This window comes from Girardinichthys multiradiatus, chromosome 20 (genome assembly GCF_021462225.1).
Source record: "Girardinichthys multiradiatus isolate DD_20200921_A chromosome 20, DD_fGirMul_XY1, whole genome shotgun sequence".
Taxonomy (NCBI): domain Eukaryota; kingdom Metazoa; phylum Chordata; class Actinopteri; order Cyprinodontiformes; family Goodeidae; genus Girardinichthys; species Girardinichthys multiradiatus.
This window is the reverse complement of record NC_061812.1, coordinates 8,618,347-8,645,316: the sequence shown is the minus strand read 5'-3', so window position 1 is coordinate 8,645,316 and position 26,970 is coordinate 8,618,347. Positions and strand designations below refer to the sequence as shown.

Below are 26,970 nucleotides of genomic sequence, written 5' to 3'. Positions count from 1 at the left end.
CGTGCTTTTTTTAGTCTCTGCTGTTCTGGGTTCAAAAGTTTGCTCTCTGTTCAGTTTAGCCAGGGCAGAGCATCAACATATATTTTGTGGACCAAAAATGTCCTTAACATGTCAGCACTCTGCCAGTTCACTGAAAAAATAAGAAGTATCACAGGTGATAATTAACCATCTTAGCTTGTTCACATTTAGTGACATTACAACCAACAAACAAATGTTTTATTGGGTTTTTATTTGACATACCAACATTAACCTGCACATAATTGTGAAGTCAAACGTACAACAAGAATTCAAGGTTTTATAAATTGGGGGAATTGAAGAATAAATCTGGTCCCACACATTACAATTTCTAACAGCGAGAGGTGTAACTAAAGAATTGTCTTAATTTATTCTGCACTTTTTAAGTTAATCAGTGTCTAGGAACTTTTGCGCTATCTATGACTTCCTGTTTCTCAGACGTACTAATATGATGTGACACAGTCACCCATTTTCCTTGGTTACTCTTTCAAATGGCAAGGACAATAGACGATGCCATTCAAAAAAGGCATGTGTGTTGACCTTCATAAGTACGGAAATAACTACAATAACTGCTTGACTAAACTTTCTCATATCTACAATGAAAGCAATAATTAAACAGTATAAAACAACTGAAAATGTGACAAACCAAGTTAATCTTGCCACCATGTGGAGACCATCTACACGCCATTTGATTGTTGTGAGGTTTGCCACAGACGTCTTCTGTCCTACCATCACCAATAAAAATGCCTGGAATCTAATAAATGCTGCTGGGGCTTTAACTGGAATGGTATGCTCTGCTTAGATGAGACTAAATGTAACTTTTCAGCAACAAACAGGTATGTTTGGTGTGAAACAAAGGATGAACATGTGGAAAAGGTCCCCCTACCCTATAGGTAAGTATGGTGGAAGATCTGGTATGCTGTGGGGCCTGTTTTTCTTTTCAAATGACATTTTTAAATGGCATGTCATCATAAACAGTCAATACAGCACTCTAAATATAGACTGAAAATCTTTGGGTCTTTGAGTAAAATAATGACCCAAATTAACACAAACCGTTCACTAGGCACTAATTCTACCTTTTTCCATGACCTGCATCCTGGTGAAAACCCTTGGGCGAGCTGAAAAGAGCATTAGAGGACCCAGAAGACAACAGTAAGTCGAAAGAGATTGTGACAGGGGAAAAATGTTTCTTTATGCTGCGTTGAGGCACCAGCAAACATTGACCCCTGCTATAGTTAACACTCAGGTATAAAGTGGGATTTTTCTCACTGTGTAATTGTGCTAGTGCAGATAAGTTTAGGGATATGATTCGTTCATGTTACAGACGCTAGAGGTGCTGTAAGGATACTGCCTTTTATTTTTACCAAAGCCGTGAATTATATTTTTATTAGCTTTTAAATAAACAGTAAACAATGCAACCAAAGTAAATGAAAAGGAAAGATTTAATGGATATAGTGTGTACAAAAAGCCATCACATTGACAGAATGTAACAGTCATTTCTCACAGTATTAATGTTCAAGTCAATGCTGCCTCATAGAACTATCATTTAGTTCTGCTCTATTACAACATAATCCAGAAACAAAAAAACAGGCCTGTATATATCTGAAGTTAGATTAGGTAGACAAACAGGATATGCACAAAGTCAAGCTTTGTAATGAAGACACAAACAACTGACCTTTAATATCAACAGGACGATGAAGTGTATATGAGGATGCATTTTATGGTCCGGTGACCTGTATGGTCCCACACCAGTAGGAAGGCTCAAGATTAGTCCATTGAAACAGCTAAATGAAATGTTAACAGCAGAATGTAAAACGTGTAAAAAAATTAAAGTGGTGGCTGAAATATATTCAGCCACCACAAATCCTATTTCTAACTTCAAGTCTCTGTGTGATGAGACATCAATGGAAATTAGGCAGGAAAATATATTTATATGAAATAATTACAAGATATCCTATTAACAAAAATATGAAGATACAAAATTTGAAACATTAAAACACAAAAATAAGTCTCAGTGGGTTCCGCTCCCTCATAGAGGGAATGTGGACATGAATATTTTGAGAGTCTGACAGATGAAAACTAATTCAGAGTCCACAACTTTTAAAAGGCCAACAGATTCAAGTGCAAACAATGGGCTCAGTCGGCTTCAAAAGTCACAAATGTGTGCAAGTGCAACACAGCTGTTAAAACTATGTAGATGATTAAACCTTCTGAGTCAGGAGCTCTCTTTTTTTGTTGTTGCTGTAAACTGATTGTATGTAGCTGCCAGTAGCTCCACCAGGTCCTGTGTTTAGGTAGCCTGCCTGTACAGCTCAGACCGACAGGAAACTTGGGGAAAAGTTGTCCAAGATATATTCACCAACGCCGACGAAATACATGACCTGTGCAATTCCAAACAGAGGTGCAATGACCAGAGCCCGGCAGCCGGCACCCTTCAGGAAGCCAGTGGGCCCCTCTTTCCGCATGATTTTACTGTTGTGAACAAACGATGAGTATATTTAGATACATGCATGATGGAGTAGGTATGCATCAGTGAATGGTGTAGAAAGAATGGGCTGTCTAACCTCACACAATCCATAACTCCGTCGTAACTCTCCTCACTTGGCCCTTTGTTGAGGGACTGCATTCTGGTCTTCACCACTGCAAGACAAAGAGATAACGCATTTCATGAGACGTGTTGCTACTGGTACGTAATGACACACACTGAACAGAAAAAACAAGACCCACCGTCACAAGGGTTAACAGCAACCGCAGCAGTAGACCCTGCAACACAGCCAGAGAGGAAGGCCCAGTAGAAGGGTGATGACTGATCAGGACCGGGTTTGCCCAGGCGGTTTAGGTTGGCAAACAACGGGAAGTAAATAATAGAAAAGGGCACATCTCTGAAAGAAATGAAACAAACACTCGCTTTATTAGTGAAGACGAAACTGAAGGGTTTGAGGCAGCTTTCTTATATCGAGAAAATACAGTTTTTACATAAAATGAGCGTCACCTCATCAGTGTTGCCCCCAGACCTCTGTAGAGGCCAGGGATACCCTGTGTTTGTAGGAGTTCCTTTGCGATCTGCGTGGCCGACACGGCTCTTGCAGCGGACACCACGGGGCCGGAGTTGTACGAGCGACTGAGCACCGTGTTTGATACCACGAGCTTTGTGGGAGACATCATGACTGGTTTCTTTTGTTGGGCTGCTGTGGAGAATAAATAATAGAAACATTAAAATACATAAATTATGTTCTAGAACCAACAACCTTCACAGATACTCTCATTTTCTTACCAAGCCTGCCTGCATCCTGTAACTGGATCTTCAGCATTTCCATTGGGGTTGTAATAATCACCTGGCACATGCCTGCACCACAGCCAGCCAGCATTTCTTTGAAAACTGTCAACCCCTTTCTGTTACCGGAAAACAGAGTCAGACCTAAATAAAACAGCTGCGACACACACAGAATTTCTATGACTTTTCCAAGAAAAATGTGCTAACCCGTCTTTGGAAAGGTGATGGCGGAAGAAGTCATTAGCTGCCAGCTTGATGGCCTTCTCTGGGGTAACCAAAGTCAAATTTACAGCTGCACCTGAGAAACAAACAATTATAGAATTAGTACTGAAGCCCCCCCATCTAGTTTCCAATGAGAGAAACAACACTGCCTGCCACTATTACTACAACATCATAATGTAGCACTCAACTAAAAGCAGCCTCAATAACTCTGGCAAAGAGGATGAGATATTACACTTAAGTATCGTTTTAAAAAGGTAATGACAACAGAAGACAGAAAGGGAATGGTGGGTGACATACAAAGATGAGTCTATAAAATGCAACCAGACGAACAAGGCCCATATCAGGGAGAAAGCTTTTCTGTTTAAATGTGTCAACTTAAAGATTGTAAGTCAGTAAACATGTTTACCACACAGAAGAGAAATTAAACATTATTAGTGACACGACAGACTGACTTGAACACTAAATACAGTGTGCAGACTTTGAACAAACTTACAAAGTTCTGTTGCATTGTTGTATAAAAATGAAAATAAAAGAAAGCTTTAGCCAAGTTCAGATTATTTGCAAGATCAAACAAAGTCTGTAAGTATTATGTGTTATAGTCTAGAACAGAACAAGCCATGAAACGTTGAGAGGACAGTGACGAGACAACCAAATAATTACTGACAGGGAGTCAAATTACAGAACAAACAGATGGCAAAACATAAACTTGAGCCTATAGTTTTAAATAGAGCAATATTATAAGAATCATTTAATATTTGCCTCCAGCGTGGCTGCGCCTTATCGGCTAGCCTTCAATATCCCAGGGGGACCCAAGTCTGTAATACGGAAAAACACAGATGCAAACAACAGCATTCCTCACAAGAGCAGACGCCTAACCTAAAGGTCTCCATTTTCTTTGCAGATTTAAATAAGACAGCACATGTTTTAAAATAAATAAGTGTGTGGCACTGTGTTTAACAATATTAACACATTTCAGTTGGTTTCTGAGATTTACTTTGATTTTAATTGCAAAACCCAAGTGTCTCATGCAAGAAAAATACAGCAATGAAGAATAAAACTACTGTATAACAACCACAGAAATGTTTTGACTAGCCACACTAAGCTTGCAATTTTCCTAAAATGAATCCTATCAAATAGAACTTTCATATGTGTGAACCTGGAGCTTCTAAATACTCAGGTATAATATGTTACCTCTGTACATTCCAAAGTATCCCTCTGATCGGAGAGTCTTGACCAGGCAGTCCATCCTACATAAAATAAAAGCAAGGAAACATTACATTAACTCGCTGCTGAAGGGATCAGAGGATTGTAGAATATCAGGCTGGGCTTGTAAATTTCCACCCAAATCAGCTAGACGACTTTCTCAACAAAGAGCAATGACAAAAATGTACAGTTGTCACAGCCCATCAGGTCAGCAGACACAGTGATTGTGATTCTCTGAATGAGTCATTGTAGAATTAGTAAGGAGTACTATATTTAACACAAAGGTAACAGGTACAACTCCCAGAGACAACACATCAGGGAATAGAGTGTAGCTATAAATAAATAAATAAATACTTACATGCTCTTGTAGACTTGCTGCCCACTTCTCTGGTTCTGCAGCCTAGTCTTTGCCAAGTCAATGGGGAAGACACATGTGACCCCGACAATGCCAGCAATGCCACCATTAATGAGCTTGGCTGGGAGGCTGAAAAGGAACAGAATATAGTTTTACCAAAGCTTTATGAGAACACGACTTAAATGTATGTATTCAGAAGAACGAATAGCTCTTGGATTTAGGCTTCTGGTAAAAGAAGAAAAAAAAAAAAAAAACTCTCCAAGATAACTTTTTCTAGATAAGGCTGTAGAAGTTCAATAATGTGAGGAGGGGAAAAAAACTGACTGAATGAGACTCACCTGATCTGCTGCTGAGACATGCTGACGATTAATGTCGCAGGTGAAGACAGGAGATGAAGCGATGTAGATTCAAGAGTTTGCAGTTAAACTGACAAATAGTGTCCTGGAGAAAGAAAACCCACAGGAAGTTAATAAGAATTTTTAACAGGGTTCTGAGGAGCCACACAATGTTGTACAATCAGCTTATCCCACCCTGAGCTGCAGGTTTAATCTTATTTATGTGCCTCAGAGTAGAGCGATAGTGACGCACCATTTGAGTAGGTCTGGTGGGCGTGGCCTAGTTCACATTCCGGAACACCTTATATGGGCATTCCCGCCTTTCATAGAAATGTGATACAAATCTAGCAGCTGAAATTTAAATACAGCCAAGGATATAAAATATTGAAAGGCACGTTTTAGGGGATAACACATATTTTATGTTGGGCTTACTTTACAATTTCATTAATAAAATTCCTTCTCCGGCATTTGATTATGATAAAATGTGATACCAATTAATTTTCGTTCTACCTCAGATCAACTTAAGACGTTTTATGGTTGCAAAGTATACTAAGCGATATCAAAAATTCACGTCGTTTGCCTTTTCATGCAAAAAACAGCAGTCTACGTTTCTCAGCTAGTCAAAGTAAAACATCCATTCAAAGCATCACGGACCTCAAAACTAAGATGGATAAAACTCCAATTCCATGAATCAGAAGCGCTTCCTAAATTACTACAACATACATATAGTGTTGCACTTACCAAATGATTGTCCTTTATAGCGTTTAGAACAGTTTCGACCCTTTAAAGTGTAATTCGTCCCCACCGTTCTGGACCTTAGCTAATGAAGCAACGAATAGAGCGAATGGAAATTTCCACTGCTCTTATGAGGACAAAGACAGACACAGAGCAGGTCTCAATGACAACCAATCAGAGTTTAGACGTCACTCTAACGGTAGCCAGGTTTCCTCCCTACTGGCCGAAAGATCCATCAATTAACATGTGCAGCCAATCACAGCGTTACATGCTGTGGACGAATGGCCGAAAGGGAAACGGGTATATGAAAAAGGAGACTATTGTTTAAAGAGCTTAAATTTTAGATTTAGAGTTACGGTGCATGATTAGAAAAGTTTAGGAAAGACTCTTAAAGTATATTCTTCATTTTTTTTTAAATAATTCTAGTCTTGGCACGGGTTAGGTTAAGATTAACTTCATCCTATTAAAATTGTCTTGGCTTTTACAGCCGTGGGCGTGGTGTTGGCTTTACAAACGGGAACTAGATATTTCTATTCTATTCTAGATAATTGTTTTACAAGTAGTCTTCTATTAGGCTAAAAGAAGGTATTGATTAAAAGGCTCAAATTTCAAATGTTTATAGTATATGGAAAGAAAAGTACATGGCAACACCTTTTTGTTTTAGATAACTCCAAACATTAGTTATCTCAGAATTATCTCTATCCTAAAAGATCTACATTGTCTTACCAAAGTGAGTAAACCCCTCACATATTGTAAATATTTTATATCTTCTCATGTGATAACATAAAGATATGACACTTTGATACAATGTAGTCAGTTAATAGCTTGCATAACAGTGCAAACTTGCTGTCACCTCAAAATATCAACACACAGCCATTAATGTCTAAACTGCAAGCAACAAAAGTGAGTAAACTCCTCAGGCAAAAAAAAAAAGTTAAGCTTGTGCTCAGTGTCAATATTTTGTGTGGCCATTTTCCAGTGCTGCCATTTACCCTCTTGGGCAAGGAGTTCACTAGAACTTCACAGGTTGCCACTGGAATCCTCTTCCTCCATGAGGACAACATGGAGCTGGTGGAAGTGAGAGACCTTGCACTCCTTCTTTCCATTTAAAAAAGGCCTAAAGATCCTCAATAGTTTAGGACTGGAGACATCCTTTGCCAGTCCAGCACCTTTACCCTCAGTTTCTTTAGCAGGGCAGTGGTCATCTTGGAGGTGTGTCCTTGGGCACATTCATGGTTCTCTCAATGAAGTGTAGTTCCTCATATTTATCAGCACTCATCCAGCCCCAAACCATGACACTCCTACCACCATGCCTGACTGTAGGCTAGATACATTTTTTTTTTCTTTGTATATCTCCTTGCCGCCACACACAAGTGACACCATCTGAACCAAATAAGTTTATCTTGGTCTCATCAGACCATAGGACAAGGTTCCAGTAATCCATGCCTTTAGTCTGCCTGCCTTCAGCAAACTGTTTGCAGGCTTTTCTGCATCATCTCTTGAAGAGGCTTCCTTCTGGGACGACAGCCATGCAGACCAATTTGATGCAGTGTGAGGTGTAAGGTCAGAGCACTGACAAGCTGACACCCCCCTCTCAACCTCTGCAGCAATACTGGCAGCACTGAGATCTGACACCGAGCAAGTGCACCCCACTTCTTTGGTTGACCATGGCAAGGCCTATTCTGAGTGGAACCCATCTTGGTAAACCGTGCAGCTCAATTTCAGGGTGTTGACAATCTTCTTATAGTCTAGGCCATCTTTATGTAAAGCAACAGTTCCTTTTCACTTATGATCCTCACAGAGTTCTTTGCCATGAGGTGAAGTGGTTCAGGGAACCTTTTCTATAAATTTGCTTGCATTGCAGGATTGTCTCCTTATATACTACTTACTTAAATATTGGGCTCACATTTACTAATGGATTGTTTTTAAAAACAAGAATGTACTTACATGATACACCACTTCTTATTTTAACGGTGTAAACCATTTGCTTCCTGCTTCTTTTTTTTTACTATTTTACTCAGTGTTTCTGTATAGAAGACTATTAATGCAGATAATAAAGCTATTACTGTCATAATACAACAGGGGTATTTGTTTTTATTTTTTATTTTAAAACTGTTGGGTGTGGTTTTCATTCCATTACTTTTATTTGCAACTTAGTACTTTTTAAAATTTTAATACTGATTCTTTTAAGGCCATGCATTTGAATACGTCCTTCCCCTCCATAGCTCTTCCATTGCAGCCTGCCAGAATTATTAATGAGGGTGAGGAAGTATATGTTTGTCTATAACCCAGTGTTACCACTGAGGATGTGTTTGCAAGTGTAGAATTTCAGAATATTGTATAAAGGAAAAACAGAACACTACTCCTAGAACACTGCTAATCTCCCCATTTAATTATAAAAGGAAATGCATACTACACATCTTGCAAGTGTGAATTGTGTTTGGCATTCTGCTAAGTTCTACTAAACGATTTCAGTTGTAGGTAACTGAATGCAGCTTGGAAAATTACAACCTGAATTCCAAAAACAGGAGTGATTATCTGCAAAGCTTTTAAAGAAAATTCCAGGTATCATTGGGAACCGGTTTCCATAGGACCAGGGGCTGAAAGTTGTGTAACACTGGGTGTTGCACCTATTTGCAAGTCAAACAGGAATGTTTGGCAAAGGTGACTTCAATTTCAATCATATATATTCTTTGCTTTTGGTTAACTCAATTTATGTCACACAGCTAAACATGCAAAGATGTACTTTTAAGTTTAAACTCAGTCAGGAATCTGATCATCATAAACAATTAAATTCAAATTCAAAAATACTTTATTAATCCCAAAGGGAAATTAAATGTTGTTGTAGCTCATATTATGTAGGTTTCTTCAAAGAGCCGTTGTAGATGCTGATGGTTGTAGGCAGGAAGGATCTCCTGTAGCGCTCCGTCTTACAGCAGATCTGAAGAAGCCTCTGTCTGAAGGCACTCTGTTGTTGTAGGACAGTCTCATGAAGAGGATGCTCAGGGTTCTCCATAATGTTCTTCATTTTATGAACAATCCGTCTTTGCACAATGATCTCCAGAGGTTCTAGAGGAGTCCCCAGAACAGAGCCAGCCTTCTTTATTAGCTTGTTGAGATTTTTTAAGTCCCTGGCTCTGATGCTGCTTCCCCAGGAGATGATGGTAGAAGAGATCACACTCTCCACAACAGACTTATAGAAGATATGCAGCATCTTGCTGCAAACACTGAAGGACCTAAGCTTCCTCAAGAAGTACAGTCTGCTCTGTCCCTTCTTGTAGATGGCTTCACTGTTGCATCTCCACTCTAGTCTGTTGTCCAGGTGAACACCGAGGTCTTTATACTCCTACACCACCTCCACTTCTTCTCCCATGATAGAAATAGTTTTTGACTTATTCCTGTTTCTCTTAAAATCTACAATCATCTCCTTTGTTTTAGTCACGTTCAAAATGAGATGATTGTTTCCACACCATGCCACAAAGCGGTCCACCACCTTCGTGTACTCAGCTTCTTGTCCATCTCTGATCCACCCCACGACTGCAGAATCATCCGAGTATTTCTGCAGATGACAGGAGTCTGTCTGGTACTGGAAGTCTGAGGTGTACAGAGTGAAAAGGAATGGTGAGAGTACAGTCCCCTGTGGTGCTCCTGCAAACCGCACCAGCATTAATCAGAAACCTGTTGACACATGTGGGAAAGCCATAAAAAATCTAATTAAGGCTCCGGGTTGTAAATAAAAAAAAATAAAGGTTGTGCAGATAAATCAGCATGGCTTTAGCTTCGGCCTTTTAGACAAGCATACACTTACTATGGTGGCCGGGAGGTGCAAAACACTTTTACAAGTACCGAAACAAATTTACATTTCAGAAAACAAATTTACATTTCAGAAAACAAATTTACATTTCAGAAAACAAATTTACATTTCAGAAAACAAATTTACATTTCAGAAAACAAATGTACATTTCAGAAAATCAACCGGAAAGGGAATGTACCAACGCCGAGGCTGACCCGGAAGTCAGCCTCAGGGGCTGCATCCTTCGAAGGCCATATTTGTAGGCCGATTACATAAGAGCGCGGCAACGAAGGCTGTCCCAATTCATGAATCATGACTTCCTCAAATGCGGCCGACAAATGTGTCCTTATTTTGCCCGATTTGAAGGATGTGTTGTGAGTATCCTTCGGGCCCATCATTTCCCATCATTCATTGCGGGTTGAAGCAGATTGGTCAAGCAGGGGAAGCCATGGCGGACCATAGCAGCAAAAGCTGTGAGTAAATTGTGGAAAATTACACTTTCTGTGACACAAATTAATTTCTACAATGTTTTTAGTGCGGGAATATAACTATGTAGATGTGAAATATCTGCTTGATTTATCTAAACATCGCTTAATTTCAAACGTGCTCCGACGTGTTCGGAGTTTTCCGTTCCCACCGTAGTAACCGGCTTGCCTCGCCAGCCCTACCGGCGGTGAGGTGAGCTAGCCCGGTAGAGATCTGACCGGACTATCGGCCCTAAGCTCCCGCTGGCAGTCATCACAGTGAACGTTTAACACAAGTGATTTCTAACAGTTTATGTTATTATTTTAATTGTTACTGAAAATCGATTTAACATTTCAGGTGATATTAAGGTTAACCAGAATAAATGGACAGTTTTATGTAATCCAACTGTATCGCTGGAGAGTGTGATTGAGAATAAATAAGCTTTTCAATATTAATTTTTAATGAAGAAATGTGCTACATGTTTTAAAAGTTTATTTATAATTCAGTTAGCATTATAATTTCTGATTCCAGGTACAATCCAGAGACAATCATGTTCAGGTAAAAAAGATGTTTGATTTAACTAGCCAATAAACAAAGAGATAGCAACTTTATGGCTAATGTATGTCGACATATTTTATATATATATACATATATATAAACAACAACTTTAAATTTTAAGATAAATGGGAATTATAAAGTATTTGATCACTTCTGGCTGTTCTTAGATAATTATATAATAATGCATTCTTTTTGGTGTATTGGTATCTACTTGCTTTGATCACTTAAAATATCCAGAAGTATGCCTTAAAAATGTGTTTTTCTTTTCTTAAAGCTGTGGGTGCAATTGACGGCTGCCATATCCGCTTCAGGTGTCCAAGCAGCCCTGATGGTCAGTGCTACAGGAACAGGAAACTCTTCCCTTCCATAATCCTGCAAGCAGTTTCTGAGAGCCATTTTATTGACACGTATGTGGGCTGGCCTGGGTCAGTGCATGACTCTAGGGTGCTCCGCCACAGCCCACTGTACAGTTTATCCTCCTCCAGGGCATTTTATCCTTGCTGATGGAGGGTACCCCTGCCTCCAATATCCACTCCCCCTCATCACTCCCTACAAGAGGACAAGACAAGGTGTGGGAGCCCAGCGCTTTAACAGCCATCATTCCAAAAACACGCTCTATAATAGAGCGTGTTTTTGGAATGATGAAAACCAGATTCAGGGCCATCTTCCTGCAAAGCTGGAGGTGCACGACACCTTTGTACCTCACCTAAGTTTTGACCTAGATCCATTTTATATATACATTATACATAATATATACACATAAATGCACCCTCTTTTAAATTGTTTTCAGGTCATAACAGCATGCGCCATCCTCCACAACATCTGCCTTGGTGCTGGGGGTGTCATGGCCCCAGAGGATGACCCAGAGGAGGCTGTAGAAGAGGATGAGGGTGAGGTTTGGACTGAGGCAGTCAGCGTTGCTCTCTGGCGGGACCAGCTTTCAGCTGAGGTGTCTGCCCTGGAGGAGGTACCACCAGAACATGACTACTGTGTCAGCCAAGTATAATATAGATGTGATAAATTTTTGAGGGGTATAACTAATTGTAATATTTTTTGAGCACCATCTTTTAATTCTGCATTTTTCTGATTACCTCTTAGTGATGTGGCAGCCGTCAATTCAGCCAGCCCTTTAAACCCACTTGATGGACGATACCGTGGACAGTGGAGAGAGGCATCACAAACATCTGCAGACCACCTGTGTGATGCTTCGCTCACCATCCAGAAAGACAAACCACAGGTCTCAGTTGCAGCGTCCCATCCAAGTCTCTGACCTTGTGTGAGATTTAGCCACACCGCCAGAGACTTTCTGTTCAGAAAGACATCTGCCTCTTTGTTCTGTTGAAGAGGTTTTTCCAGGAACTGGTCACTCAGGTTGATCCTGCTGTCGCCATTGTAGATACTTGTACATAGTTTTATTTTATGCCTTTTGTCTTGTAATCTTGATCTGTTTGAATGTTTTCTTCCCCCATTCCGTTTAAAATCGTGTTTGTATTTTTCATAATAAATTCTGTTTATAACTTTAAATGAAGTTGATGTATTGTTAGATCAAATGTAAATAACATTAGTGACAAAAACAATTTTGAAATTTATTAGAACACCTTAAAACTTTAAGAAACAATTTGAACAAAACTTAATATTTCTTATGTAGCACCTTATTTTAGTGCCATTCTTTGGAAAACAGTCTGTCCATTCTCTGTGCCCTCATGTCCTCCCTGATCAACTCCATCATCTCTGTCCCTCTTTCTTTTCTGACCCCTTCCTGCTGGCTCAGTGTCTTCCTTCTCTATCTGGTTGACCACCGCTCCGCTTGGCCCTGGAGTGTCCGCAGGGATGGAGGCAATTAGGACAGGAGGTGTTGTGGAAGACCTCTGTCCCAACATCTCATCCATAAGGACAAACCAGGGCCAGGTAGCAGCAGTGGGCTTTTCACTGACTCCCTCTCCTGACCCTGGATACTTACAATCCTAAAGTTAGATGGAAAAAAAAATAAAAATAAATTGACTAAACAGAGAAACCAACAAGACTTTTAGAAATATTTTTTATTTGTGTGTGACATGAGAACTTCTGAACATAATCTAAATTATTTTCATTTTCAAATTGTCCTACATTGTTTTGTCCTGCAAAGGGGGTGACCTTCCCCTGTTGGTCCATCTTCTCCAGAATTGTCCTAAACCGAAAGAAGTATGTTAATCACTGGATGGATATTTATGAAAGTTAGAAAGATAGGAGTTTTTGAAACTGGACAGAAACCGACTGCAAAGAATGTTGTTATTGTACCTCCAAGCCACGGTGGCTGAGTTTTTAGCTCCAGTAAAAAGGTGGTGGTTCTCACCCCTGAGCTTAATAAACTGGACGGTCTGCTCCTTTGTCCCTAAAACAAATATGAAAATACCAAAAAAAAAACCATCTTGCTCAATATCAGAGCAAAAATAAAGCCTTTTTTTATTTCACATTTGTCTTAATTTGAAGACATTATTAAAATATTTCTATGCAAATGTCTAAAACAAGATCTTTCAAACTTTTCACTTCTTTACTGAGATTCACTTACATTTGGAGGTGTATTCCTCCAAATGTAATGTAAAATATGTCGACATACATTAGCCATAAAGTTGCTATCTCTTTGTTTATTGGCTAGTTAAATCAAACATCTTTTTTACCTGAACATGATTGTCTCTGGATTGTACCTGGAATCAGAAATTATAATGCTAACTGAATTATAAATAAACTTTTAAAACATGTAGCACATTTCTTCATTAAAAATTAATATTGAAAAGCTTATTTATTCTCAATCACACTCTCCAGCGATACAGTTGGATTACATAAAACTGTCCATTTATTCTGGTTAACCTTAATATCACCTGAAATGTTAAATCGATTTTCAGTAACAATTATAATAATAACATGAACTGTTAGAAATCCCTTGTGTTAAACGTTCACTGTGATGACTGCCAGCGGGAGCTTAGTGCCGGGAGTCCGGTCAGATCTCTACCGGGCTAGCTCACCTCACCGCCGGTAGGGCTGGCGAGGCGAGCCGGTTACTACGGTGGGAACGGAAAACTCCGAACACGTCGGAGCACATTTGAAATTAAGCGATGTCTAGATAAATCAAGCAGATATTTCATGTCTACATAGTTATATTCCCGCACTAAAAACATTGTAGAAGTTAATTTGTGTCACAGAAAGTGTAATTTTCCACAATTTACTCACAGCTTTTGCTGCTATGGTCCGCCATGGCTTCCCCTGATTGACCAATCCGCTTCGACCCGCAATGAATGATGGGAAATGATGGGCCGCGAAGGATACTCACAACACATCCTTCAAATCGGGCAAAATAAGGACACATTTGTCTTGGAGGGAGTCATGATTCATGAATTGGGACAGCCTTCATCACCGCGCTGTAATGTAATCGGTCTACAAATACGGCCTTCGAAGGATGCAGCCCCTGAGGCTGACTTCCGGGTCAGCCTCGGCGTTGATACATTCCCTTTCCGGTTGATTTTCTGAAATGTAAATTTGTTTCGGTACTTGTAAAAGTGTTTTGCACCCGCCGGCCACCGTAACTTACACATTAATCTTTTTATCATTTAAAAAAATGCCTGCTGAAAATCTTGGTAGTTCTCAGAAACTGAAAGCAAATATATAATGTTCCTCAACTGCCAAATTTATGAAGCTTACAGCAGCTTACATTTTGAATAGTAGGTGACCGTGGAAGGGGAGCATTATCTTTCATGTCTTAGCTTACATCTGTCAGGTTTTACTCACTCAGCAAACACTGGATTGAACACTATACGAAATTTCACTGGATCAAAAAACTTATTCCTGCTTTAGTACCAACCTAGAGGTACCATAAACTGTCAGGAGTTGTTTAAACATGTCACTGTTTCGTCTAATGGAACAAACAAAAACAAAGGCAAAACTGCACAATGTCTGACTGAAAAAGTGATCGGCATGTTCACCACATAGCTGATCTCCATAGAGTGCTGTTGCAGGCAAATTCCTTTGGAATCTGTTTCATCCTTTAGGTTAGCAGGGTTCACAAAACAACTGCAGCCAGGCAATTTTAACCACAGTGCCACATCACATGTTAGGTTTTAGAGCCATATCAGAACAACTTTGTTGCTGCTATAACTCATTTTAAAATCAGTTAGCTTCATTTTATTGGGAACTTCCTTTTTTTCTACAGAGAACCAGCAGAACCAGTTTTAGGAAGAGAGAGATGATCTACCATAATATGTTAAAACTTGAAGTAAATACATATATGTATATATAGGTCTTAATATCCTTGTTGTTGATTTTTACAATAAAACACTTGGTCTTGTGTAAAAATAAACAAACCCAAAGTAAACTGCAGCGGTAGTGATACAGAAAAAGAAAGCAAGAAAAGCAGTCTATGGAGTGGTATTCAGCATATTATAAGATATCGCTCCGCACCCAACCTGTATCCTTTCTTTTACAATTCTGTTTGGTTTGCTCTGTTAAACTCTTTGGCCAACACTTGGGTTTGCAAAGGGCCATATGATAAGTTGAGCTGAGCTGGCAGCTGTTAAACTGACTTCCATTCCACTTTTAGATACTGTAGGAATCTCTACTAAACCTGCACTCTGAAAAGAACACTCTTTCAGGCATACAGTTCAGGAAAAAAGTATTCATACCCCTGGTGCATTTATGTTTAAAATAACCTAATCTTACCAAGATTTTTTTTATGACTGGAAATAATATTAATATATCGGACGGGTGCAACCAGAGTCTCAACTTCGATATGATAGAGAATCTGTGGAGAATTTTTTCTATATGCAAATCTTTAATAAAATGTGAGCGGCCAATGGAGCGAAACCGAAATTGAGCTCTTGATTTTAATGTCAGTTGGAAGCTTTTCCATCCTGATGTTAGAAATTACAATAGTTATACCTTTATTTAATTTTTTCTTTTCCACCACAGTACCTGGCTTTATCAGAGAACCCTTTCTAAAATATATGCGGGTCTGACCTATAACTCAATAAATTGCCACTCCTGAGTGAAAACAATTTACATGTAGTGCTCATGTATGTCAGCCGAATGCAAAGCCAAACAGCCAATCAGATTTTCAGTGTCTAACATTGTGAACATATTGTAAACCAATTTTTAGTCGTGAGAATCTATCTGAGATACAGAAACAACAAATTGGATTATGACATCTGAATATTTTAAGAAAAAATATGATTAATATGGGCTTGATACAATAAATGATTACAAAAGAGAGCAACACCCCCTCCCTATAGGATGACATAAATCAAACACTGTTTCACTCTGAGGTTCTGAGCTATTAATACTCTCCAGCTGTCATTGAAGCTCCATTTGTGGACCATATACTTGCATAAACCCTGCTTAGGATGAGATATGGACACAGCTAACAAACTGACACATTCAATTTGCTGTTTGGTCAATAACCTGTAAACAGTATCAGAATAAATATCCGCCCATTTAATCCTATTGGAAAGATGAGTTGTGTCAACAATCATATTTCTTTGAATGACTTCTTAGGTAAATATAGAAACAGGAGGTGACATGTTGATCTCAACAGCCTTTGGTTTGTTAAAGTAAACAGGTATGGTAAGAAACCAAATGTAATTAGTTCAAGCACACTTGATTCAGAGAGCCATTAAGAAGATGAAGCTTTAATGGCGTTTATTCAGAGAATCTCTTAAAGAGTGAATATAAAAAGTCTGGGAAAAAGAATATGGACTGATGCTACCAAAATATGTGAAATCAACCTCATTGTAAACTGAAAAGTCAAAGTGCAGCATATTTATTAGACAACAATCAGATCAAATTTAGAAACAGCAGAAAACTGTGCAAACACCCTACGTTCCACTATAAGCTAAAGTAAAAACCTTTTCTTACATAAACAGAGGAATCAAAAGGGGATCATGTAGTTGCTTTGACCAAGATAAGGATAAACTCGTCTGACTGGTTTAGCACAGTTAGCATTGTAGCTGTTGGCTCTGCGTGTGCATTCATCCCTGCCAGTCCTGCAGGCACCACAGTGGCAGCTGAGAGCTACTGGGACGGTATATACTGGGTTGGAGTCGATAGCACAGCCAGGCAGAATGACTGTGCGATACTCCACCCTATCATATGTGCAGCTTCTTTGGACAACAAAACGTGGGCGGAAAATATCCCTCATGTTGCTGTCCTGCGTGATACATAAACACATGGGAAACAGCTGATGAAAGATCATGTGACAAATTCATTTGACTGGGATAGATACAGACACACAAATTATGATTAAAGCAAATCTCAAATGAATGTACTACCTCTAATAATCTCAAGCTAATCATCCTACATTTATGATTTAACCAGTAGAAATGTACAACAACAGATTTGTTAGGATTGCTAATGACAAACTAAATGACTACTATGCAGAAGACCCCAACTGAAGTCATTGTAGAAGAAAATAATCTGCATTTTTTATTTTTCTCAGCAGCACAGCCACCAGATTCTTTGACTCTGCTGCTTTTTTAAAACATAAAGCCCAAAAATAAAATAGTTATAAAAGCGTTCATTGAAATCCGACATTTAACAGGTTCTGAGTAATTTACCTAAGCTTGGAATTTAGTTTTATATGACATCTGTACAACTAAGTCTTACCTTTTTTTTTTTTTACAAAACAAAATTAATACAGTTCTTTTCTTTTATTAGAAAGAAATACATACCCTTGTGAAACAAAATCCCATGCAGATAGTAGTGTTGATCGCCACACAATAGTCACAATCTGGCTTTTCCACAAACAATGTGAACTCTGTGGGAAGACACATGGGAACAGCTGGGTAAAACAACAGAAAAAGAACCCAGCAGCTGAACACCGATGTCTCCATCTTTTACGAGGCGGCTTCCCGTTAATCAGGTTTGTTCCTGCGAAGTAAAGAGAGATAAAGAAACAAACATCAAAACTTTTTTCTTTGTTCAATGTTAGAATCATGTTTGAGAGATTCAGTCACTTACAGATCTAATAATGGTCTGACTCTGAACATCCTTTCTACATGGGATATATATATATATATATATATGTATATACACATAGTCTAATCCACCTTAATCCAAGCTAACTGTTATCTTAAATCTGTGACGGAAGGGGTGCACTGATGTTTTGTCCATTTTTTAAATGACATTAACATATTGATGTTCTTAATGAATAAAGTTGTTTAAACAATTTAATTCTGCCCAAAAGCAATCTCTAACCCAGTGTCCACTACATGTCACAAAGTGCCAAAAATCTTTACTTGTGCTAGAAACATTGTCTGTTATAAGGGGTTACATAAGTTAAAGAGTTTAATCACCTTTTCCCAAACAAATCAACCTTTTTTGGATTAGAAATTAACAGAAAGTTAGGATGCAATAATGTCAGTGTATGCGTTAGTGTGTGTATAAAGCATGTTTTGGATGTTGTTGGTTAAAAATTGACTAATGTCAGCAAAGAAGTTCCCTGATAAACACAAATTGGCAAAGCATACACTATACTTGCTGGGTTATCTAATCTCCTTTCATAGTGAGTATAAACCAAATCAGTGAAGCATTTTGTCACACAACAACTACCGACAAATGTAACTTTAGAAAGCACCACCTAACAAAAATTTAATGCTGGGATTTTTTTAATCTGATTACTGATTGGCCAGAGCAGTCAAAGTGTCCTGGAAACATTAGTGATTATGAAGCAGAATCCAACAGGTTGGTATGTACCAATGCTACAGTGCTCATCAGTTTTTATTTCACATGAATTTATGCAAACATAAATATGCTCTAATGTAAAACAGAGCCCCAGAAAGTTGAACAGGATAAACTCCTTTTCCTTTCAGAATTTTTAACACAACATTGTCAACATCTTATATTTTTTATCTGTGTAGCACATAAGTCTTATCAGTAACAGGAAATAATGCTTACCCAAGCGTGAACAAGCCTGTGTGTATAAAAGCAAATCATTGCATCTCTCCAGCTGTCAAAAATCTGATAAAACATGATTAGTAGCTGTCATTTTTATTAAACATCTACATTTGTGTTGCTTGTTCTACAGCCATGTGTTACAGAGCAGACATACTAAAACACAATTTCTCTTGATTGCAAATACTTATTTGACATGTGACATTTTGACACAAAAAGGATAAAAGCTTAAGCCTCGTAAAATATTTCTAAACTAAATGTATTTATTTCTGTTACGTTGAATTTTCCTTAGCGATTGATTTTATTTGAAATGTTACCCTTCGCAGTACTGGAAGGATAACAGAAGATAAAAATACGAAGTCAGGAAATAGTAGTCACAAGTGACAATATGATGTGGCGAAAGGAGTTGAGACCAAACCCTGAAGATTCAACCTTCCCTCCCCCTGGAAATCTTTATTTAACCAAAAGGTACTGAGTAACCCGGAGACACAAAAATACCTACCATCAATGTATCACTGCATCTCTTTGTTTTATGCAGAAAATAGATTTATTGACAGTAAAGAGTCTTTTAATTGCAACCAGAGGCACGCCGATGGATCATTTTCTTTTATAATCTCCGATATTATGGAAGGGTTCACTGGCTTGTGTCCTTGATGGATCATTAACCTAAGCGGACTAATCTTTATTGTCTGCTAAATGCGTTAAAGCTGACCAGAATTCTTCCAGTTGCACGAGAGGTGGTGGGACTATCAATGAGCTACTGATGACTGAAGTGACAGAGTTGAAGGCAAGGTAGGACTAAAGCCACTGGAAACATCAGCACTTTGTAAAGGCTTAAGGAGAGACAGATATTTTAAATATATTTAACAATTCATTTAATAAAATAATTTTCCTTGCCATCTTTAATCAACATTTTTCGAATAATGCTTATAATGTTTTACATATACCTTAACTGGAGGCAAGGAGAATAAACTAACATTGTATTTAAAATATTAACGTTTTGTGATTTTTTAATTTAGTATTTCATAGATCAACAATGGTTGGAACAGGTGGCCCAGTGTCCACTTTCTCTGTTTGGGATTACGTGGTGTTTGCTGTAACGATTCTGGGAGCAGCCAGCATCGGCCTTTTTCAAGCCATCCGGGGTCGGAAGGAGACCAGCAGTGCAGAGTTTTTGTTAGGTGGACGACAAATGACAGCGGTACCAGTTGCCATGTCCCTGACAGCCAGCTTCATGTCTGGCATCACAGTCATTGGCACACCTGCAGAGGCATACCGGTTTGGCACTGCCTTCTGGCTCTTTGGTTTCTCGTATGCCATCATGTCTATCATCACTGCTGAATTATTTGTACCACTTTTCTACCGACTGGCGATCACCAGCGCCTATGAGGTAGGAACATGCTAGATACTCTGAATTATGGTATACTAGGAGAAAGATGAAGCAAGAAAAGGTGGGTTTGAGGCAAGCCTCTTTCTTTTTTTCTTCAGGGACACCTTTTAGCAGCCTTCAAAGTTATCTTAAGTAAGATGTTTGCAGGCTTTTTTAAGGCTTCTTTTAAAATGATGTCTAAGTTTAGTAGTATATGCCAATTTCCTTTGCTAAGCCATCTAACAAAAACCTGATTTATTTATGTCTAAAAATGACCCTTCGTCAAAGACAAAACCAGGTAGGTAGGTTCTGTGTTAGTAACAGCCTGCCACAAAAACATGTCTTCTGGTTGAATCAAAAATGTCTCAATTAGCACATTTTGACAGGGAGGAAAGAACTGTTTTCTTTTAGAGATTAGCAAAAAAAAAAAAGAGAAAAAAAACTGAAAATGAAAGCCATGGCTTTAAGAAATTACAAGTCTAAAAATGGATTAGAATTTATAGTCTGTCAAACTGTGATATTTTTTCAGCAAAAATAGACGTAGGAACCAGTGTTCAGGTTCTGGGGATAGAGATGCAGTTAAAAAAAGCTCTTGGCCAAATGACATTTTATGAGTAAAACAACACTGAGTTACGATGAAAAAGGGTTGTCTCTATGGTTAAGTAATTCATGACTTACTGTTGATTTGGTTTACAAAAGGTTAAAGGTCTGAAACAACAACATGTGAAAAGTTCCAGAAAGTCTCTAAAAACATTTCACAAGATTGTATAAAAATAAAATGGAAAATATGGCTCACTCGAAGAAAAAGGGGAAAAAACAAAAACAATTGGCATTGATTTTACCTCTATATGCCTGGTATATCTAGTATAATCACTAGAATAATGTCTAATACTTTGCTTATCTTTTGACTCCTCATTTTTAGTACCTGGAGCTGCGCTTCAACCGGATTATGCGGCTGATCGGAACATCCATGTACATAGTGCAGACGGTAACAAATGCACTCTTAATTAGAATAAGATCATAAAGCAGACCTTATTTTTTGCAATATAACATTCAAAAAGAAATGTAACTAAATTCTGTGATGCACATGTAAAATTACAAACAGCATCTGTTCTTTACTCTTTTTGACCTCAAGTAATACTGATTGCAGATACCTGTACCATGACAACATAAATTTGCTAATACAACCGTGCTGTGTTTGCAACTAATTCATTAATGGTGCTGCTTTTCAGGCTCTCTACACAGGCTTAGTTATTTATGCTCCAGCTCTTGCACTAAACCAAAGTAAGTCTCAACACAAAAAAAGTCCTTATCTTCTCACACTGATTCAGTTGTTATAAATCTAAATTCCAAAATTTTAAATACACGACTGGTCAAAAGTTTTAGATACACTTTCTCACCATATGGGTCTCTTTATATGACTATTTACATTAAAGATACTCACCAAAGGAAACAAAACTATGGCTGAGGAATTATGTAGTAAACAAACATGGAATTATGTTGTAAACAGTGTGAAATAACATTTTTATATTTTAGATTCTTCAAATTAGCCTCCCTTTGATCTGATGACTGCTTTGATCTCTTGGTATTCTTTCCATGAGCTTCATGAGGTGGTCACCTGAAACGCTTCTCCAAAGAGTCTTGGAAAACCTTCCCAGAGGTTCATTGAGAGACGGCCAAACGTTAATATTTCAGTCAGCCCAGTAGAGGGTGGCTACTTTAAAGAAAAATGCAATCAAAATTATATAATATATATTTTTCTTTTGCAATTATTTGTTTGCTACATAATATGTGTTCGTTCACAGTTTTTATGCCTTCGGTGACAATCTGCATACGATGTAAATAGTCATAAACATAAAGATAACCATTAAATGAGAAAGTGGTTCTAAAACATTTGACTGGTAGTGTATATAAAAAAACAACTAAAGAAAAAAGATGGGGGAAGCTTGCATAAAATGTATATTTATTTATAACTGAGCATGTTCCTGATTGCAGTCACCGGACTGGATCTCTGGGGAGTTCTGGTGGCAACAGGAGCAGTATGCATCATCTATTGTACTTTGGTTTGTAATTTTTTCATTATTATTTCAAAAATAAGTATCAGTTGTGCATAATTATTTCCAGTGCAAGTTTGAAATAAATAAACTAAATCGCCAAGAATGTCCTAAATTAGCATCAAAGTTGCCCTGCCTTATAATATCAATCCCGTCACAGGGTGGTCTGAAAGCAGTGATCTGGACAGACGTGCTGCAGATGGTGATCATGCTGGCAGGATTTGTAGCTGTTATAGCAAGAGGAGCCGTAATACAAGGAGGTCTGTCAACAATTTGGGAAGATGCTGGCCAAGGAGGCCGACTGGAGGCATTTGAGTATGGGCACAACACTTGTTCTAAATATTGTTTGAGTTTGATTTAAACTTACATCAAAGCAGCCACTCTTTCCAAATCAGAAGAACTGAAGAGACTCTCAAAAACTTTATGTCTTGAATGTTTTGGATAGAAAGCATGTTTATTTAGCAAAATATAAGAACATTTTGCAAAAAAACCAAAACAAAACAACTGAAAGTGAACAAAAAGACATTCATCTTTGGACATGTTCTAAGCTCTCTCCTACATTGTTTATTTTTTTCACAGTTTTGACCCAGATCCTCTCAAGCGGCATACTTTCTGGACCATAGTGATTGGTGGTAGCATAATGTGGGTGTCTATCTATTCCATCAACCAGTCCCAGGTGCAGCGTTACATCTCTTGCAAAACCTTGGGACATGCCAAGATGTGAGTGTAGCTGTAATGAAATGCAATTAATCCTCTGGCAGTGAGCACCGTTTCATGTACTAACAAGTGTTCTTTGATCTTTCAGGTCCCTGTATGTTAACATGGTTGGTTTGTGGGTAACAGTGAGTCTTGCTGTCTTCTCTGGTCTTACTATGTACTCCATTTACAAGAACTGTGACCCACTTTCAAATGGCGACATAAGTACTTCTGACCAGGTGACCAATAGTATTTGTACCTCACTGACCATTACATGCACAATCTGCCTTTTAGTTGGGAAACAAAGCATTATCACTCAAATCAAAATTGGTCTATATTTGTGAATCAGCTGCTGCCATACCTTGTGATGGACATTCTGGCAGCCTATCCTGGAATCCCTGGCCTGTTCGTGGCTGCAGCCTACAGCGGTACCCTCAGGTAATGCAGAGAAAAAGATTGAACAAGAAAAAAAAAGAGTAATTCACTCAGAAATGTTGCCATGATTTGTCTCACCAACAGATAATGCATGTCAAGGCATTAAACCTAGGAATTTCCATGCTAACTTATACTAATCTATGTAGCCATTTATATGAATCGAGCTCTGATTTGTTACGGTTCTAAAATCTTACCTTTGCACGTTTTTCAGCACGGTGTCCTCCAGCATTAATGCTCTTGTTGCTGTCACTGTGGAAGACTACATTTTTCCGTTTTACAAAGATTTCACACAGAAACAAGTAACCTGGATGAACATGGGCCTGAGTGAGTATATTTAAAAATGCATACACCCAGCTACAAAGTAGAAAATTAGCCCCTGACCTCTCTGAAGTTCATATCTAATCTAAATAGTTGTTTTTTTCTTGGTAGATAATGGTCTGAACTTCTAGTACACTGTAGTCACAAATACATGACTACTGACTAACAACTCTGAATACAGCAGTCACTGCAATGTACTTTATCTTCACAAAAGTTGACTTGCAGCAGGCAGGTTAATGTTTCAGGAACTTGAAGAGTCTCATTTCGCAACTTTACTTAGAAAAGCATGAAAAGTAATTTGGTTCTCAGAAATCCTTGAATGAGCCAAATGAACGGTGGGGCTCTTTTTGTGAGAGAAATATCAAATTCCTGACCTAATTAAGTACAAACACTTCTTTGTAAAGAACTAATGCATTCTAAAATACATCTATTTCCAAATTTGCTTCTTAGTAAAGACTTAATGCACTCTAAAATGCTCCCATTTTCAAAACTGCCCTGATATTTAGTGTTCATTAGAGCTTCCGGATCAAAACACAAAAAAATTGTTTCCTAAAAATTGTATAAAAAGTTCCTTTTTTTTTTTTTCTTGATGTTTGCAGCAAATAATATCTTGTCCTACACTTTGACTATTTTAATTTTCAAAATGATTTTCTTTTGCCATTACTCAGGTGTGTTCTTTGGAGGCCTGTGCATTGGAATGGCTGGAGTTGCTTCAGCAATGGGAAGTGTTCTGCAGGTAAAATTCTCAGTTATCAATAAAAACACTGCTCAAGTTTTTAGCTCAACAGCACCATCAAGTGCTAACTCTTAAGAGCTACAAGTTCATTTTTTTCTATTTTCAGGCAGCTCTGTCTTTATTTGGCATGATTAGTGGACCTCTTCTTGGCCTCTATCTATTAGGCATGCTTTTCCGCACAGCCAATTCAAAGGTGAGTATTACATATAACTGGAATGTTTTCTTGCACAACTGAACCTTACCAAAACTGAACATATTCAGTAGAAAAGCAGGAATGTGAGACCCTGAGGATGAAGTTGACTGAGGTCTTATTTACCTTTCAGGGAGGACTGGGAGGATTGATCATTGGTCTGGCGTTAACTCTGTGGGTGGGGATTGGAGCTCAGCTTTACCCTCCAACAACTGACAAGACAAATCTCCTTCACACCAGCACTGCAGGCTGCAACAAAACAATGGACCGAAATAGCACAACAGCAGCTCCATGGACCAGTCCAACAATTCTGACTCCAAAACCAGCGTTGGTCATTTTACGTGATTCTAAAACATTTCCGTTTGTTTCTTTTAATCCACCAAGTTTTTGTTTTGGAAATAAAAGTCAGGCAAAAATGACTCAAGGTTTAAAACCTGACCTGACATATGTCGTAAAAAGTACGATTCTGAGATAGGAATTAACACGAAGATTTTTTCCACTTTTCTCCAGCTTTAATAATTTAATACATTTTATTATAAACCTTTCAGGCATAACATTATGACCCTGACTGGTGATGCAGCAACACATTCTACAGACTGCAATGCACTGTGTTCTGAAATCTTTCTATCAGAAGGAGGATAAAGTTATTCAGCTATCTAAACTACAGTAGCTCAGCTGTTGAATCAGACCAAATGAGCCAGCAGAGATTCGGTCAGCCTTGGCCACTTCATCCTTGTTCTTGTCTCGTGCCACTTTTAATAGATGCCGACTATTTGGCTCTTGTCAAACTTGCTTAAATCTGAACGCTTTTTTTTTCCTGCTTTCCTTATTTGAACTTTAAGGGTACAATGTTCGCTTGCTGCATAACATATTGAGTGTTATTCACCTCACTTGTGAGTGGTCATAATGTTATGACTGATCAGTGTATGTGGTGAAGACACACATTACCAAATTTCACCAAGATGTAACACCTTATGACAGATGTATAAGCTTTAACAAAGTAAAACTTACATAGACTTGTGACCATCCCAAGTTTAAATATCACTGTTTATTTATATTTTATATTACTGTGAACTAAATTACAAGTTTAATTCATTATCACCAAGGCTTTTAGTCATGTTACTGCCCATTCCTTAAAGTGGTACTATGATTTTCTGACTGACTTAGCTGAACTGACATTATTAGATATTCATTAGATGTTTTATGCATTATTTATTGACTTTCTGTGTCAGTTTCAGGCCTCCTTTAGCAGACACCTGGTACTCTCTGTCCTACGTCTACTTTTCTCTTTTTGGCATGCTGACCACAATAATTGCTGGCCTGTTGTTGAGTATAATCACAGGTAAAGGTTCACTTCTAAAGCTCTACTTTAAACAGAGTAAAAATTTCAGTTTATACTTTTAATTTAAATAGTTAACAGATTTTATCTGTTTTACAGGCGGATGCAAGCAAAAGAAGCTGAACTCTGATCTCTTTGTGAGGAAGAGTGATTTGATATGCTTCCGTGGCTGCCGTAATTCAAAGGTAAAATGCTGACCGTGTCATATTGTTAGATAATTAGTAACGCAGTAGTTGCAGTACACCAACTACGGCTTTTTAATGTTCTTAATCTGACACTGTTGTTAACTCACTGCAGGAATCTGATGAGATGGAAAAGGCTCCAGCAGACCTTCACATGGGAGTTGACAACAAAGCATTTACAGCGATGGATGTAATGAGCAAAGGATCAGAACATGCCACCAAACTATAATGCTGCCGTCATCTATAACACGTCTAAAGCAAGCTATGGTTATTTTGTAAAAAAAAAAATCGCAACAATGCAAGTTTTTCTGTTAATACTCATATTTAAAACTGAACACTTAAGATTAACTATTTACACTGAAGACATTTTTAAAGTTTGTAATAAAGCCTGGGAAACCAAATACTTTACATAAAAAGATTAAAGTCAGAAAGCATTGTTTCTTAATTAGTACTTGTATAACAAGGCAATCAAAAAGCACGAGGTTACTATAGCTGAGTGTCTACGTTGATTAAAATACTTCCATTTGATGTTTAAGTGGTGTTGTTGCAGCATTATGTAATCGTTGATGTTTTTACAGGCGATTTCTTAAAAATACTATCTGACATTTCATATTGAAGCAGAAAGTCACTTATTGTTGTATGTTTTTGAAATATGTTGAACGCCATTCGTTTCATTTTGTGTTTATTTTATAAGAAAACTGTGCACTTTGTGAAAAAATGTTTTACTTAATAAATATTTTTTACTGTTTAAAATCACCACAAAGACTTCAAATGCTCACATA

General features: G+C 38.1%; 3 protein-coding genes across 4 annotated transcripts; 1 reads left to right on the top strand and 2 right to left on the bottom strand.

Annotated features, from left to right (window-relative positions):
• Positions 1-1,439: 1,439 nt before the first annotated feature.
• Positions 1,440-6,299, bottom strand: slc25a55a (solute carrier family 25 member 55a). Of its 2 annotated transcripts, none has more exons than XM_047348577.1 (10): positions 6,146-6,299; positions 5,408-5,510; positions 5,073-5,198; positions 4,703-4,758; positions 3,497-3,587; positions 3,290-3,408; positions 3,008-3,203; positions 2,743-2,897; positions 2,580-2,655; positions 1,440-2,487 (listed from the first exon to the last, which is right to left on the bottom strand). In XM_047348577.1, exons 2-10 carry the CDS (start codon positions 5,425-5,427, stop codon positions 2,328-2,330), a joined length of 999 nt encoding a protein of 332 aa, XP_047204533.1. In that variant the 5' UTR covers positions 5,428-5,510; positions 6,146-6,299; the 3' UTR covers positions 1,440-2,327. The 2 variants fall into 2 exon arrangements, with proteins under 2 accessions (XP_047204533.1, XP_047204534.1); XM_047348578.1 differs by having other exon boundaries at positions 3,008-3,200.
• Positions 6,300-16,724: 10,425 nt separating this feature from the next.
• Positions 16,725-17,975, bottom strand: tshba (thyroid stimulating hormone subunit beta a). Its single transcript, XM_047347626.1, has 3 exons — positions 17,937-17,975; positions 17,648-17,846; positions 16,725-17,127 (listed from the first exon to the last, which is right to left on the bottom strand). Exons 2-3 carry the CDS (start codon positions 17,807-17,809, stop codon positions 16,849-16,851), a joined length of 441 nt encoding a protein of 146 aa, XP_047203582.1. The 5' UTR covers positions 17,810-17,846; positions 17,937-17,975; the 3' UTR covers positions 16,725-16,848.
• A 1,535-nt stretch (positions 17,976-19,510) lies between these two features.
• On the top strand, positions 19,511-26,944 carry slc5a8l (solute carrier family 5 member 8, like). The gene is made up of 16 exons (XM_047347624.1): positions 19,511-19,661; positions 19,889-20,259; positions 21,161-21,226; positions 21,471-21,522; positions 22,234-22,301; positions 22,453-22,607; positions 22,872-23,012; positions 23,098-23,227; positions 23,338-23,426; positions 23,635-23,747; positions 24,410-24,477; positions 24,584-24,670; positions 24,801-24,994; positions 25,900-26,009; positions 26,106-26,191; positions 26,304-26,944. Exons 2-16 carry the CDS (start codon positions 19,906-19,908, stop codon positions 26,415-26,417), a joined length of 1,827 nt encoding a protein of 608 aa, XP_047203580.1. The 5' UTR covers positions 19,511-19,661; positions 19,889-19,905; the 3' UTR covers positions 26,418-26,944.
• Positions 26,945-26,970: the final 26 nt, after the last annotated feature.

What these genes read in the sequence shown, in the direction of transcription:
- slc25a55a (XM_047348577.1), bottom strand. Translation starts at nt 5,427, where the DNA reads ATGTCTCAGCAGCAGATCAG. An exon ending in CAGCAAGTCTACAAGAGCAT is followed by an intron (nt 4,759 to 5,072) that starts GTAAGTATTTAT and finishes TATTTTATGTAG; the next exon opens with GATGGACTGCCTGGTCAAGA. An exon ending in CTGGGGGCAACACTGATGAG is followed by an intron (nt 2,898 to 3,007) that starts GTGACGCTCATT and finishes CATTTCTTTCAG; the next exon opens with AGATGTGCCCTTTTCTATTA.
- slc5a8l (XM_047347624.1), top strand. Translation starts at nt 19,906, where the DNA reads ATGGTTGGAACAGGTGGCCCAGTGTCCACTTTCTCTGTTTGGGATTAC. An exon ending in CAATGGGAAGTGTTCTGCAG is followed by an intron (nt 24,478 to 24,583) that starts GTAAAATTCTCA and finishes TTCTATTTTCAG; the next exon opens with GCAGCTCTGTCTTTATTTGG. An exon ending in ATTCTGACTCCAAAACCAGC is followed by an intron (nt 24,995 to 25,899) that starts GTTGGTCATTTT and finishes TTTCTGTGTCAG; the next exon opens with TTTCAGGCCTCCTTTAGCAG.
- tshba (XM_047347626.1), bottom strand. Translation starts at nt 17,809, where the DNA reads ATGGAGACATCGGTGTTCAGCTGCTGGGTTCTTTTTCTGTTGTTTTAC. An exon ending in TGGGATTTTGTTTCACAAGG is followed by an intron (nt 17,128 to 17,647) that starts GTATGTATTTCT and finishes TGTATCACGCAG; the next exon opens with GACAGCAACATGAGGGATAT.